This window comes from Orbicella faveolata, unplaced genomic scaffold (genome assembly GCF_042242905.1).
Source record: "Orbicella faveolata isolate gen_17 unplaced genomic scaffold, um_ofav_v1 contig_5, whole genome shotgun sequence".
Taxonomy (NCBI): domain Eukaryota; kingdom Metazoa; phylum Cnidaria; class Anthozoa; order Scleractinia; family Merulinidae; genus Orbicella; species Orbicella faveolata.
The window spans coordinates 488,377-502,256 of NW_028301580.1; the positions used below are offsets into that span (position 1 = coordinate 488,377).

The window sequence follows — 13,880 nt, forward strand, 5'->3', positions numbered from 1 at the left end:
AGTCATTACGCTTTCGCAATATTTTCCCATATCATTACCCGAGTGCTGTCCTATACGTTGTCCCGCTGGAAATCCACAACTGCTTGTATCTGACTCTGATACTGGTGCGTCCTTCAGAATATCGTGAAATATGAGAACCAGATCAAGTTTGGACGCTTACTGAAAAAGGTGCGAGTAATAAGCAGCACAAAGGCAAAATAATTATAACCAGGCGTCAAGGAACCGTGGATCGAAAATTCGATTAAATTGTAATTCCCCCCAAGCACGAGTGCAAAAGTCAATACTAAGGTAGGATCAGCGTTTTCCCTTTTATTTACAAAGTGATTTTATATTAAAAATAGAAATACTATATCTTTCAAAGCTCTTTTTGGGCACACAAATATATCCGTCTTGCTCTAACACGTTACTCTAGCACGTCACCCTGGCACGTGACAATTCACATGAAGACAGCAACTTCATGTGATTTGTTGGCTTCTCGCTATTTACAACATGAAATCAAGGATTTCTATAACTTTAAACTTTTTCACTCTTTTGAAGTTGCACACATGCATATCGACCCATCAATCGTATCTCTTGAACATTGGCCTACAGTTCCACTTGGCCAACATAGATAGTCGAGCGAGATTCGAAAAACGCGAGGAAAGACGCTGACCGCTGGACAATCCATGACGGCGTACACGTAGTCTACTCAAAGTTCCAACAAAACGATGACTCCGTTCGAGGACACACTTTCAGGAATGGCTTCTCTTTCGGCTGTCGTTGCTCACCAAGTTCATTTGATAGGCGACATTCTATTATGGTTTACACGAACCGCTCTTCGCCTTCAGTGTTACTTGGTCAGCAGAACGAAGCGCAAGCGCAGACTTTCACCTCGTCGCTTCACTTTAGGACAATCTTATCACTGTATTTTCCAAGTTTTAGTTTGACCTAAAAGAAAGTCTCCACAACCGGGGGCACCTACTGGAGCATTATACTCCAGCAGAGCACTTAAACTGAGCGGTTCCCACGGTCTACCTCTGCTCTTCTTAACCTCTCTTGCACCCATGCTACTTGGAGGGGCCGAGACAGTTCCTCTAAAATTGACCTTTTTAGGCAGCCCTGTACTAATAGGGGCCATTTCTGTGGAGCATCCTGGAGCTTTATGCCGTTTGCTAAATTCTCCTTTACAGGTTGCCATTTCTTCAGTGAGGAATCTGATTTTTTCTCCCCCGACAACAACGTCTTGTTCTTTCTCCGGTTCCTGGGTGGTCTCCCGGGGGGAGGCGGGGACGTGTAAGGAATGGCGTTCCCCCTCCGAGTCTGTTAAAGCCAGCGCTGGCAATGGTGCAAGACGGTTCGCCTAGAAATGAAAATCAATGCGAAAAAATCAATATCAAAAGCGGAAAATACATGCAGCTTGGTTCCTACAAGCAAACGGAAAAAAGTTTTCACGAAACTTCGTAAATGGAATTTAACCACAACTAATAAACATCTAAGATCCCTTGCATACGGCTGGTACGCCTGAAATTGGAATTGACCAATCAGGATTCAGTTCGCGGGAAAAACTGTACTGTCTTGATGTCAATGTAAGTTTACAGGAAACGCATTGAAGTTGGGCAATATTTCTCTCGGGACACGGCATTGAATACTCACGAAAAGGGATTTATAATTCCAAAAACCATAGTCTCCTTCGCAGCCGTTATTAGGGTCGTCACGCAACGGAGAGAAGCGTTGCGTGACGACCCTAATAACGGCTGCGAAGGAGACTAAAAAAACCATTGCTATCAGTTTGTAGGGGTAAGGGTAAAAAATGTGAATCGTTCTGTGTCGCTCGTCGCTCGTCCAATGTCGCCAGGTAGGATAATAGTTGTGTTATGTTATACAAAATATATTGTTTTTCGTTCATTTAAGCCCAGGATTCTCGAGTTTAGCATTCGCCATTATGTATATTTTTGTTAGCTGCGAAGAAAAAGACTACTGTCGTGTTGTTTCGGAAGAACAGCTCAGTTTTGACTGCCTCTCGTACTGCGGGCGCAGTCAACGTATGCAAGGCACAGTAGCAGTTCGCTCAAAATGCACGTTTGAATTCGATTCACTTACCATCGGTATTTCCAGTATCTGCTGAGGATTGTACCTCGGAGGTCGACTCACTGTCCCCTCAGAGGGGTCCCCTGGGTCCATGGTTTTCACCAGTAGCTTTGTTTTATCGCGGTTCATGTGAGCCACTCTAAACATGAGCTCGAGACGATGCCGGGTGAACCTAATGTCTTGTATTAACTGACTCTCGCTTACACGATCTTCTTCGAAGACCTTCAGGAAAAGAAGATAAAGTATCATTAGTAAATAGCAATGATAACCTAAATCGTCCGTTTTAAGGCCCCGTCAACATAACACAGGAGAAATTAAAAAGGCGTCTTCAATCTCAAAATGCATCAAATGTAAATTCCGTAAAGCTTACAGTTTTCCTCGAGCTATGTACGCTTCTCGGAACAGATAATGTCCGCGGACAAATATCCCAGCATATTTTCGCGCCAAATAGAAGCTGTTGTTTATATTTACTCACATCTTCCTCATCTTTACAGAAGCTCCTTCGGACTGTAGGGATGTTGTTATGGAGGCATTCTCGAAGAAAAGCTTTATACGCATTCTGGAGGACCACAAAAAAAAAAACTAATAAATAAAAAATAAAAAGTGCAATTACGAAGTAACATGGGTCACCACTTCATGAATTTGCTATTTGAAGACAAGTGAAAAAAGCAGCAACAGAATTGGTGATACAATCGTCTAAATCAAACGCAGCAATCAGTTGCACGCGAGAATCGTAACTATAAAAAAATCTCCTCCACAGGGTATCCCTAGGGTAGGGTAGGAGAGGGGGAGGTGAAGAGGGGGTGCGGGAAACGACTGGAAAAGCGTTCTCCGCGCGCTTTCTTTGTTTCCTCTCCCCAGCCTCCGACCTGCCAGTCTACAAGGTCAAGGTAGCACGAGAGAGGTCTCGGAGTGGAGAGAGTAAACTTTCCGTAATAAGCCCAGAGCGTATTTTTCCTTCAAAGAACATTTTTGGTCGGATTAAATTTGGAAGGTTAACTTTTTTGTGTGCGTAAACCTTTAAATCATAAGAAATTTTGCGTTTCAAAGATTGAGAATACATCTGTTTTGAAGTACAGATAAGAACACTGCAAGGCAAAACTCTTTTCGTTTTTACAAAAAGAAAACCATGTGAAACACAAAGCAAGCTATAGATTCGTTAAATCAAAATCTCAGATCACCGAGCATACTTAGCGATATACAGTAATATACAGAACAAGGTCCACAATGCCAAGATGCTAGTTTTGATTTACATGAAGGCCCTGCAGAAAGTCCATAACCACTGGATTATATTCTCGAAAGAAGGAGGTTTATAAGACCAGAGCTCTTTGTCTCTTAGACTAATTATTCCAAAAGGATAGGAGCCTGCGTATCGTTTCAGAATACCGCGATATTTTTTTGTTTGTTTACCATAATAAACATACTACACCCCATTCTCCACTCCTCCACATTACTGTTCTTACCTTAACATCAAGAGGTATTACGTCATCTTGTTTTTCTAGTTTAACCTGTGAATTTCTCCTCAGCGTACCCCACAGTTCTCTTGCTCCAACGCCGCTCACTTGGTTATCAAAAAATAACAACAAAATATGCTTTTCATTTCATGGCATTTGCATACAGTACACTCTCCTGAGGTAGCGTGGCAGAGCCGATAGGGCGCCAGACTTGAAATCCGGAGGTTACGGGGTTCAAGTCTCGCTCTGACGACTTAGCTGGAATTGTTTCTCGCTAGTTCAATTCCTCGGTCATGTTAGTAATATTGCCAATGGGTCTGCCTCCCCCAGTTGGGATTCTTGGGGTTTAGAAATGTAGTCAAACACGGTCTTTCGTGTTAGATATATTACTTGAGAAAAAACTTTATCGAGCGTATCTCCACCCACGTTGCAATTTGCGGCAAAAAATCTGACCTACTGTAGTTCCTATCCGCACAACATGTTGCCGCACTTTGCAATACGGCTGGCCTTGCGCCCCATAACGCTTTTCGTTTCCCTTGCTGTGCGTCAATTTGCACGAAAATGTTGTCCATACAACCGGGTCAAAACATTCGTTTTCTTCTGCACCGCAAAGATCGCGCGTGCACTCAAGTTCGCGCGCACAATCCGCACGCACGATCCGCACACACGATCCGCACGCAAAAACACGCACGTGCACGCATACTCACATTTTCTTTGCACCACCATCGGATTAAGAGTCTTCTTCGCTCCATCGCGGAAGGTCGGATGTAGAAAATCTTCTGCATCAGGTCCCAACAGCTTCAGTAACTGCACATCTACAGGGTCTAACAACAATTCCTTAAAGTTATCCGTCAAGAGTGAACTCTCTGTTCCAGCAGGTCCACTGCTTTCTAGACTAGATTGTCCTGGAGTTTGAGATTTCGAGCTGTCGTAACTACTTCGCTTGTCTCCTGATAATTGCGATACATGGACGGGTTGGTGGCTGCTGATAACGCGAACATGGGATTTTAAACTGAGAGCTTTCTTCCTGTCTTGAGCTGTGAAGACAACATTAAAAGTTACAACCTGAAAGAGATTCAGTGCTGATACCCATGAGGAAACACCCTGTAAGGTCCCGATTACAGTACGTGGGAGAACTTTGAAAACGGCATTTTCACTCTGAAAACGCATCAAATGTTTTCCGTTCACACTATGCCGGAGAAATTTGAAAACGCAGCAAGCAGTATTTTGGATTCGTGTTTGAGGAAAACTCGAGCAAGAAAATCACATGATCATAGTGAAGCCATCGTTTTCGAAAAGCTCCTTTTTCAAAATGTTTTTCGTTTTCAAATTCGTCCGGTTTGAAGAGCGTTTTCGAAAAGCTCCGTTTTCGTAACGGATTAGTGTGGAGGGGGCGCAAGTAAGCGCTTGCTAAAAGCCATACTTCTGTTTTTAGTTTAAGAAATATAAAACATTTTCTGGGTATCTATGGAACAACAGAGGTCTAAACAAGTGGAAGTTTGGAAGCACGAGAAATGCTGTGGGAATACGGGTCACAGGCGAGTGTTTCCACAGTGATTTCGACTTCTCCCAAACTTTAACGAGTGTTTCAATAAGTCACGAAACACAGAGACAGTTTTCTTTTTTTCTTTCAGAAAACACTGGGAAATAAATAAAACGGGCAAAAACTTTTCACGTGCACTGAAAGTCTTCGATGCAAAATTATTTTACTTGCACAATTTTAAGTTTAAATGACACGTTTTCACGATACTCTTCCTCTGCTCTGAATCCATAGAGCTAAAATCTGTCAATTTCGATTGTTTCATTAAAACGGAAAATTATAAAGCATACTAGTTTACAACAAGCGTGTTACTAGTTTAAATTATAATACTGCTATGAAGTTTAGGCAATGAAGTTTTCTATTACAAAATGTAAATTACATGCAAAAATAAAAGTTCATTTCTACAAATCTTTCACCTACCTAAGACATCTCGAACAAAGTCGGAGTATTCTTTTGACTTAGCCATCTTGTCAAGGCGTTTGGCTTCTTTTATCTACACAAAAAACAACAAAAGATTTTGGAGAATTACCACCTGACAATATAATCACAAAATGAGCTAGATAAAAAAAAATAACGTTTAATAAACAAACTGTAACTAGGAAACTTGAATCTAATTACTTAAAAAAATACTAGCTGCTATCCTAAAGTCACACACTCTGATACTTGCTAAAAGGTTTCAATACAAATTTGCACCAAAGAATGGATTCATTTCATGGTGCTGTTGATAGTTTTTGTTCTCAGCATCTAGAGTTACACTTTGTACAAATTCTTTAAGTCAAAATGTAAACTAAGATGAAAGCTAATTCATTTGTTAATTATTAATGATGAAAACACTGATAATGGTATTAATAAATAATGAGACAAAACGAAAATTAAAAGCAGACTGAATTTCAGATCCAAACATAAATTTACCACAATCAAACTGAAGGTTGAATGAATGCCAAAAAGTTCCCTCTCTTCTTTCTTTCCTAAAATTTACTACCTTTTATTTTTGCTGTTCTCTACACTCTTCAGATACTCAACAGATAAAGTTGGACATACCTTCCAACGCTTTTGTTCAATTTGCGCTTGGCGTTTCTTAAATAGCACGTCTTGTCTTTTAATGAGTTCATGCTGAATGGAGACTCGTTCTTTCAAGTACTGGTAGTGTTCATCTTTCTCTTCCTGTTTGATTTTGGACCACATCTCGTAGAGACGAACACATTGCTGATTAAAAAGGAAGAAAAAATAACTTATTATTTTCACAGAACTTTACATCTCATAGAAATGTTACTACTGAATGTAAGTGTCCTGCAGCACCTGCTTGTCCTTGCCTTACCTGTATAATACTTGTCAAACAATGCTTAATTAGGCTGTCACACAAATACCTGTCACACGGCACTAAGCACCATGAATTACATGTATGTTGGTCATGCTTGACTCACATTTAATGTTGTTTGCCCAACAGTACTTATATTGTAAATATGCAAAATTATGTTCATCACAATGGTTATCACATGTTTGTTACATGTATGCTTGTTACGTCACAGATCTCCATTGTACCATACTTTTCACATGATGGTCATCACACACACATCAAAAAGTGTTTCTCCTTTAGTCATAACTACTAGTACATGTACTTGGTGCTTGTCACCTAATCCTTCTCATTCAATGCTTGTTCACAGTGTTTCCTTTCCAGTGGTAGAGCAAGATCCCTTTATAAGGTGGGACCAACTTCGAGCCTTAAATTAAGGTGGGGGGCTGTCCTCTAGATTCAGTCCATAATACTTGCAATTCTTGTTATGCAATTACCCCACAGAACGTTTGTGCACAACAATGTATGTCACACATAATGCTTGTCACACAATGTTGATTACATGTAGTGTTTGTCACACACTCTCCAACAAAGATTGTGTGACAAACAAATTATGAACAAAAGATCCCACCTCTTCTCTGTCTTTAGCAGCCTTAGCTTCCGCTTCAGCCTTCTGCTTTTCAGCTTCTGCTTGGTGTTTATTCTTGCTCTTTTTGGAATGCACAGAGCTTGCAGCATTGCTGGTTGTTTCAAGCACCCTATATGAAAAAGTGACCAAAATCTTCTGCAAGACTGTTTTAAATGAAATTTGAGATTCTGAACGAGGGATACTTTTTCCCCAGAATCCCTGATTATTTACAATGTCTCTGTGCATACAAAATTTTGTTTCCCTGTGTTGCTTTATCACTGAGTTGCAGACAAAAACAAGACAGCACGTGCCTTGAGATGTATGCCATTCAGACGCAAGCATGAGGTCAGTTTTGTTCCATAATACATCATTAGAGTCAATTTTTTTTGCTTACTGTCTGGCACAGGATATGTACAAGCATTTTTGCAAATTCATTTTTTGTGTGTGAGAGTTTCTAAAACAAGTCCAGAGTCAAGCTGTACATTGCATGTTCTTTGATGATGTGATTAGAGTTCTGAATGATGACTTTATGACCAATGTTGGTTATTTACAAGTATGTCCAATATCATGAAACACAGTTGCAAAAGTTGCATAAAAATATTCACCCTTCCTGATGTTGCAATGCAATGCAGTTTTGTTTAGACGTACAGAAAAACAAACACACAATTCCAAAAAAAATTCTTACTGGCTTTCTTACATAGGAAGGAAAATCTTTCATTAATGTGAATCATTTTCTTTTCTTTCGATCTATAGTGATTGAAATCTTGGTACCAAAGGAATTCATGTATTTAATTTGCCAAAGAAATCGAGGAAGCAACATTCATGATAAACAAATGAAATCAGCAGTTAACCTTAGGTTCTAGAGAACGTAAACCAACTTATTTTCTTTTTTTAAAAAAAGAATTTAGACAGGGTGACCCCTTCAGTCGCAGGACTGGTATCAACGGGGGCCCTGTATAACGCAAAATAAAAAGAGCATGTATAAATAATATATATCTATAAAAAACTAACTACTTTAAAAGATACGCTGAAATGTTTAACTTGATCAGAACAATATTAATAATAAGTTTAAAAACAAGATTCCAAGCCCAAATGTTCCTTAAATTGGCTTCAGGCCCTTATTTTGGAAAGTAAACATCAATATTTAAAGTTTGAAGCCGAATAGTCATGCAACGTAAAACAACTAACTTTTGCTTTGTGTTGCTCTTTTGTGTGTAGACACCGGGCAAAGCAGGCAACACTGACGACAGAGACATCGCGCTAGCGACTCATCTACCAGTATTTCTTCTCTAGTACACCATCACCATCATTTTCGTTCGAAAATTCGAAGAATTCTAGAACGCCATTGGCGTTGCCTTCTGGAGTTCCTTGATTTCCATAGCAATAAACATGAGTTATCTCTCGTTTGTAAGACTGGTGACTAAATTTCAAAACTGAAACGCTGGCCAAGAAATAGCGGGCTTATCAAGCTAGAAGCCGCTGGTTTTGAATTTTGTCGGCGTGTAAATGTCTGGACCAATCAGAGTTCGCCAACTACTCCACTGGCATTGGCATTTTGCGTAATCAGCCGGTAAACGTGAAAGATTTTTGGAAACAGTCCTTGCAGATCTTACGTTATATTTGTCTGATCCAGCTAGTTTCTTAAAGATGTGGTTATTTATTGTGCTTTCACTAAACGCCTTGCTTGGCTGTTACGTTTTACCGACAGAAGCGGCGTTAAAAGAGGGAGAATGCGAAGGTTAGTGAGTATTATGTAAAACTTACCTCACTGAGTTAGAGGAAGTTTTATGACACGTATGGTTTTTCAGTTAGCAGCACAATGCTGACGGTTGGTGAAGTGGCGATGATTTAGAATCAGTAGCTTTATAAACAAACGAAGGGGCTCTTTAACGTGTTCGGCAAAAGCCTTTGAACTGCAGAAGCAAATTGAATATTGTCAAATTAAATTTAAGTTTAATTTCACATGTACCGCGAGACTTCGATGTGAACGTACTATAATGCTCGACTTGACAAACGGAAATGACCGAAAATACCTAACAGAGATTTGACCAAATTATTGCAATTGTTTATGAGTGAGTCTTGATTCTTAGAATTGTACGGTCAATCAATTAATTGAATTCATGGTATAAAGCTTATATACCTGTTCATATACCTGCAGGTTTATGTTATAAGAAGTGTGTTACAGTGTTTTGCCAAGTTAATCCGTTCATTCAGACAAATCAAACCAATATTAAAGTTTCGTGAGAACACAACCAGATGTCAAAGTTTTGGAGATTTATAACTGATCGTGATGTTCAAATAAATGACGCTTTTTACTCTCTGATGTACCCAGCTGTAGATAAATTTTGCTCTCCACCATGTATCATTGTTATCTAAAAAAGATGGATACTCTGCATAATGTGATTGGTCAAGATCATTTAACGTGACTGTAGAAGACATAAATTAAGTTGTGGTATAATGGACACTTATTGTAGGGCTTATTTTCAGGTAATTTGTTGTAATGATTTTATGACAATGATCAAGCTTTTTTAAACCAACAATAAATTTGAACCACAAGATGTAAAATTTTGTATATATTTAAAAGTTTGTAAAAGAGATTGAGTAAGCGCAAGGGGATGTTCTCAAAAGAACTCAGCTTGGTTCTGAAGTTAGCATTTGACTGGAAACCTTTGAGGGAACTTAAGGAATTTCAAATGAACTTCCAAAACCATTTGTCAATTAAAAGTATTGTAAGGCACACTGTTATTTGCTAACCATGTCAATCTACAGGGTTTATCAAAAACAGGAGAAAGCATGACAATATTTAAATCACATGGTCTACAAGTGTGCAGCAGCTGTGCACCATTCAATAATATGTGAAATTTGTTGTTCAAATCTCAGCTACGGGTCGATCAAACCTTTGCAGGCTGTGTAGGCTGCAATTGTTTTATTTTGTTTAATGTGTAGAACTCCAGAAAATACCCATACCTACCCTAAGGAGAGTCATTGAAAATTTTATGAGGAGGGTTGCAAAAGCCAAAATTTTTAAAGGAAAGTGTGAGCAAAACCTTTAATTTTTAGAGGAATGTGAAAGAGGGTGGGGGGAGGGCTCTAACCAAAACACCCTTTGTGGGAAGGGTATTGATATTTTCTGGAACAACATGTCCAATATGATTTTGTTTGTTTCATTCCTTCCAGTTTGCATAAAGTTTCTGACAAATTTTGCTAAAAAATTGACCGACAACGATATGAAAAGTGTAGACAAGATTGATGAAAAGTTTAGAGCTGTCTGCAAAAAAGCAAAAACCAAGGAAAACAGATTTGTAAGTAGAGTCATGTTCGTGATGGAAATGTATCAAATATGTGTACATGGATTATCAGTAACATGTATAGATTTACATAATTATTTGAAACCAGTGTTAATGCCCTAGTCTAGGGTTTTTCTCCAAAGGTTGCAATATATAATTTCAGAGGAATGGCTTTTTTTCCTACACTCTCATACTTTATTTTTTTGTGCTCTTCTACCTGTTTTTCTTTTCTTTTTTTTTTTTCATCATAGCTTCATGTGATTTTTTTTTGGTGTATGGCTCACTGGATGCAAATGAATGCATCTGTAATTTACACCATTTTCGTAAATCCAGTCATACAGTTGTATGTAAAAGGGTTTATGCCATGCCGTATAAAATACTGCCAATCAGAATACAGGAAAGAGGATCACATGATCATAGGACTTAACAGTGGTATAGATGAACATTGTAACTAAGGTAGACTGTATTACATTTATCAGTGTTACTATGTCGGAGGCACTGAAGATGCAGCAACTGGAATGGTGAAGGAAATCACAAAGCCACTGAGTTACCACATGCCTGCAGAGAAGATATGTGAGAAGCTTAAAAAGCAAGATGCACAGATTTGCGAGTTGCAGTATGGTTAGTATAAATTTGATAGTACAGTTCAATTTGAGATGCTATATACAAGTCTAAAAAAGTTAAAAATTGAGATGAATTTGACTTAATTAGTCAAAAATGTTCGGTTTTTTAAATTTTTAACTTTTTCAGCCTTGCTACACAGCATCTTAAATATTAAGCAAATATTATGGACACAGTAATTTATTTTAGAGGGACTGTCTAGTGTCCTGTAGCCACTTCTAGGTGTCACATTAGTTGGGATACAGTGCATACAAAAAAATCCTGTGCCATTTTTCTCACTGTGTCCCAACTAGATGTTACTGAACAGCTCAAAGAGGCTGAGTTTCCTCATAGTTAGTACACTCGTCTCTCGATTGAGCAGTCTGGGTTCAAGCCCTGGCTGGGGACATTGCATTGTGTTCTTGGGCAAGACACTTTACTCTGAGAGTAAAGAGACAGTGCCTCTCTCCACCCAGGTGTATAAATGGGTACCAGCAATTTTAATGCTGGGGGTAACCCTGTGATGGAGTAACATCCCTTCCAGGGGGATGTAGAAATACTCCTAGTATCTTCATGCTACAGAAACCAGGATAAGCTCCTGCCTGATGGACCACTTGGCTTGTATGCAAACTTTACCTACCCATTATCATAGGAGAACTACTGAGGTTGCATTGTACATGCAGACTTCATTAGTGTGCTGTATTATTGAACGTGGCCCACTGGTTCAAAGCATGCTGGACACTGAATCATGAGGTCCAGGTTGTAGCCTTGGCCAAGGTTACCGTAAACTGCGTTGGGCCGATACAGCATCCAAGGCAGAACTCAAGAGGCATACAATGGACTCCTAACTGCTCTGTGAATCAGAAGTCATATGTGTAACAAGAAAACTTTCGAAGTTGTAACTTCCTACTGGATATGATTTTCTCAATGTCATTAATAATTCATAAGTTTTAACAAAGGAAATCATAATGGTGAAGGTGTTTGGATAACCAAGGCTGTGGTCTAAGAAAAATTACAAGGAGCCCAAAGGTTCCTAACCAAGAAATCCTGCGTGCCCAGCGCTTAAGCTTATATGAAAAAAGTAAGTTTTTCTAGTTGCCTAAAGGAAAAATTTGGTAGCCTGTGGCACCTGGGTGCTTCTAGAGCACAGCCCTGTTAATGAGCGTACATTTTTGCAATTTAATTTCTCCATTTTCTCCTCATTTTCAGTTTCAATTTATAAGAAGATATATCGATCACGAAAGACCGTCTTTGACCACATTTCTAAACAACTGGAAGTTCATCAAAAATACTCATCTATGTGTCACATTCTCAACTCTCTTCTCGCAGTCAGAGTTTGGAAATGTAGTCAAGCACTGTCTTTTGTGTTTGATATATTGCCTCTGCCATAGCTGTACCATCTAATTGATATATGCTTGAATTTCCGTTACAGACCAACAGATTGACCTTAACGCAGTTGATTTGAAGAAGCTGCGAGTTAAACAGCTCAAGAAGATATTGAGCGATTGGGATGAGGAATGTGTGGGATGTTTAGAGAAGACAGACTTTATCAGGAGGATCGAACAACTTAAAAGTGAACACCAAGAACTCTGAGCATTGTAGAAAGTTATTCAATTTAAGAAAATAAATGTTGGATTTTATAGGCTACACATTCAATCAGGAATTTTCTACTAAAAGGTCATTTTTGTTTTATTCCTGCAAGAGCTCTTGCTTTTTCTGTCTTGGCTAATATTGGCTTTAACAGAACTTTCTCAGCCATTTGAAGAGACACAATACATGTAACTGCACTGGCAATTTGTCAGCTTTGACTCACTTTTGAGACTAAAGTTGGCCCCTCCTTGGGAAAACTTTACTTAGGCTATCATGTTCACACTTGGTGCCCAAGTATGCTGGCCAAGCATGATTCTTGCTGGGCACTAATGTGACCACACGTTTTTCCAAGTACTCACACCAGAATTCGGGCGCAGTGCCCGACTTTGTTTTCTGTTACGAAAATGGTACTTGGGTCTTTGGACTACACCGTGTCGGAACACAACTTTATTTTGTGCCGGTGCTCGGCACCAAGTGTGAACACAGCCTTAGCCTATTTGAGACATTCCAGAAAAAGAGATTTTCACTGTTATCTAAACTGACATAATTATTTAAGAAACGTAAGTGACAGTGAGATAAAAGTTTGATTCGGAAGTAAATTTCACATACTTTTAGCAAAAGCAAAGCAACATTTCTTCAACAGATCCTTGAAAAGCGTAAAGATGGTTTTTGTCAAGTTTTGTACACTACAGTACCTAGCAAGGTGTTTCTCGCTCAATGTATATTTAACTTCCCCGGTTGAAGAATTCCAAGAATGTTATTAAAGTTTCATATATTATCATCATCTGTTCTTGTTTTTGATTAATTTTCCAACACAGTGTGAACAGGAAACATTAATGAAGAAATCCAGATTTATACAAGAAAGAATACCAACTAAACGCCTTCCTAAAAGACAAGTCTAGAGGAGAGGTCTACAAGATCGAGTTTTCAATAAACGGCCCAGCGTTTAATCGGGGATTGTCTGAGGATTCTAAAAGCACTTTCCTTTCGACCGAAAATTCCGGTTTGAATTCCCATAAATTTCCGGAGGCGACTGGAATGTTGTATTTTCCGAACTCTTTCCGGAATGTCCAGTAAAAAAGACAACCTCGCAAGGTATACGCGAATTTTCCAACATTTCCAATCTTGCCGACCCTTGCAAGGTATTTTCGTTCCACCTGAACCTCCCCTCCCCTGCGACTCGATGATATAGGTCTTGCTCCGCGTGCGATAGACTTGCCACAAGTCCACCTTTTCTTAATCCTCGACTTAAGAGAGGGTAATCTTCGAGCGACGAAGTCGCGAGGGCGAGCGCGAGCGACGTAAGCTGGTTGGTTTGGTTTGTTGGTTGGAAGAATTGTTGGAAAGAACTTTTAGAAAGTCGGCCCGAGCGAGCAAGATGGACCAATCAAATCCTGCATTGTGATTGGCTTCCTAAGCG

The 13,880-nt window shown here is 39.3% G+C and overlaps 2 protein-coding genes across 2 annotated transcripts; one reads left to right on the forward strand and one right to left on the reverse strand.

The window, feature by feature from the left end:
- Positions 1 to 289: 289 nt before the first annotated feature.
- Positions 290 to 8,423, reverse strand: LOC149095634 (uncharacterized). The gene is made up of 9 exons (XM_089281762.1): positions 8,172 to 8,423; positions 6,987 to 7,113; positions 6,103 to 6,267; positions 5,482 to 5,554; positions 4,229 to 4,558; positions 3,531 to 3,628; positions 2,543 to 2,626; positions 2,080 to 2,289; positions 290 to 1,339 (listed from the first exon to the last, which is right to left on the reverse strand). Exons 1-9 carry the CDS (start codon positions 8,237 to 8,239, stop codon positions 899 to 901), a joined length of 1,596 nt encoding a protein of 531 aa, XP_089137888.1. The 5' UTR covers positions 8,240 to 8,423; the 3' UTR covers positions 290 to 898.
- Positions 8,424 to 8,506: 83 nt separating this feature from the next.
- On the forward strand, positions 8,507 to 13,244 carry LOC149095635 (mesencephalic astrocyte-derived neurotrophic factor homolog). Its single transcript, XM_089281777.1, has 4 exons — positions 8,507 to 8,721; positions 10,161 to 10,285; positions 10,750 to 10,891; positions 12,303 to 13,244. The coding sequence occupies exons 1-4, from the start codon at positions 8,631 to 8,633 to the stop codon at positions 12,461 to 12,463; spliced, it is 519 nt and encodes a 172-aa protein (XP_089137903.1). The 5' UTR covers positions 8,507 to 8,630; the 3' UTR covers positions 12,464 to 13,244.
- Positions 13,245 to 13,880: the final 636 nt, after the last annotated feature.

What these genes read in the sequence shown, in the direction of transcription:
- LOC149095634 (XM_089281762.1), bottom strand. Translation starts at nt 8,239, where the DNA reads ATGTCTCTGTCGTCAGTGTTGCCTGCTTTGCCCGGTGTCTACACACAA. An exon ending in AAGAGCAACACAAAGCAAAA is followed by an intron (nt 7,114 to 8,171) that starts GTTAGTTGTTTT and finishes TTTTTCATATAG; the next exon opens with GGTGCTTGAAACAACCAGCA. An exon ending in CTGCTAAAGACAGAGAAGAG is followed by an intron (nt 6,268 to 6,986) that starts GTGGGATCTTTT and finishes CTTTTTAATCAG; the next exon opens with CAATGTGTTCGTCTCTACGA.
- LOC149095635 (XM_089281777.1), top strand. Translation starts at nt 8,631, where the DNA reads ATGTGGTTATTTATTGTGCTTTCACTAAACGCCTTGCTTGGCTGTTAC. An exon ending in AAACCAAGGAAAACAGATTT is followed by an intron (nt 10,286 to 10,749) that starts GTAAGTAGAGTC and finishes TACATTTATCAG; the next exon opens with TGTTACTATGTCGGAGGCAC. An exon ending in GATTTGCGAGTTGCAGTATG is followed by an intron (nt 10,892 to 12,302) that starts GTTAGTATAAAT and finishes TTTCCGTTACAG; the next exon opens with ACCAACAGATTGACCTTAAC.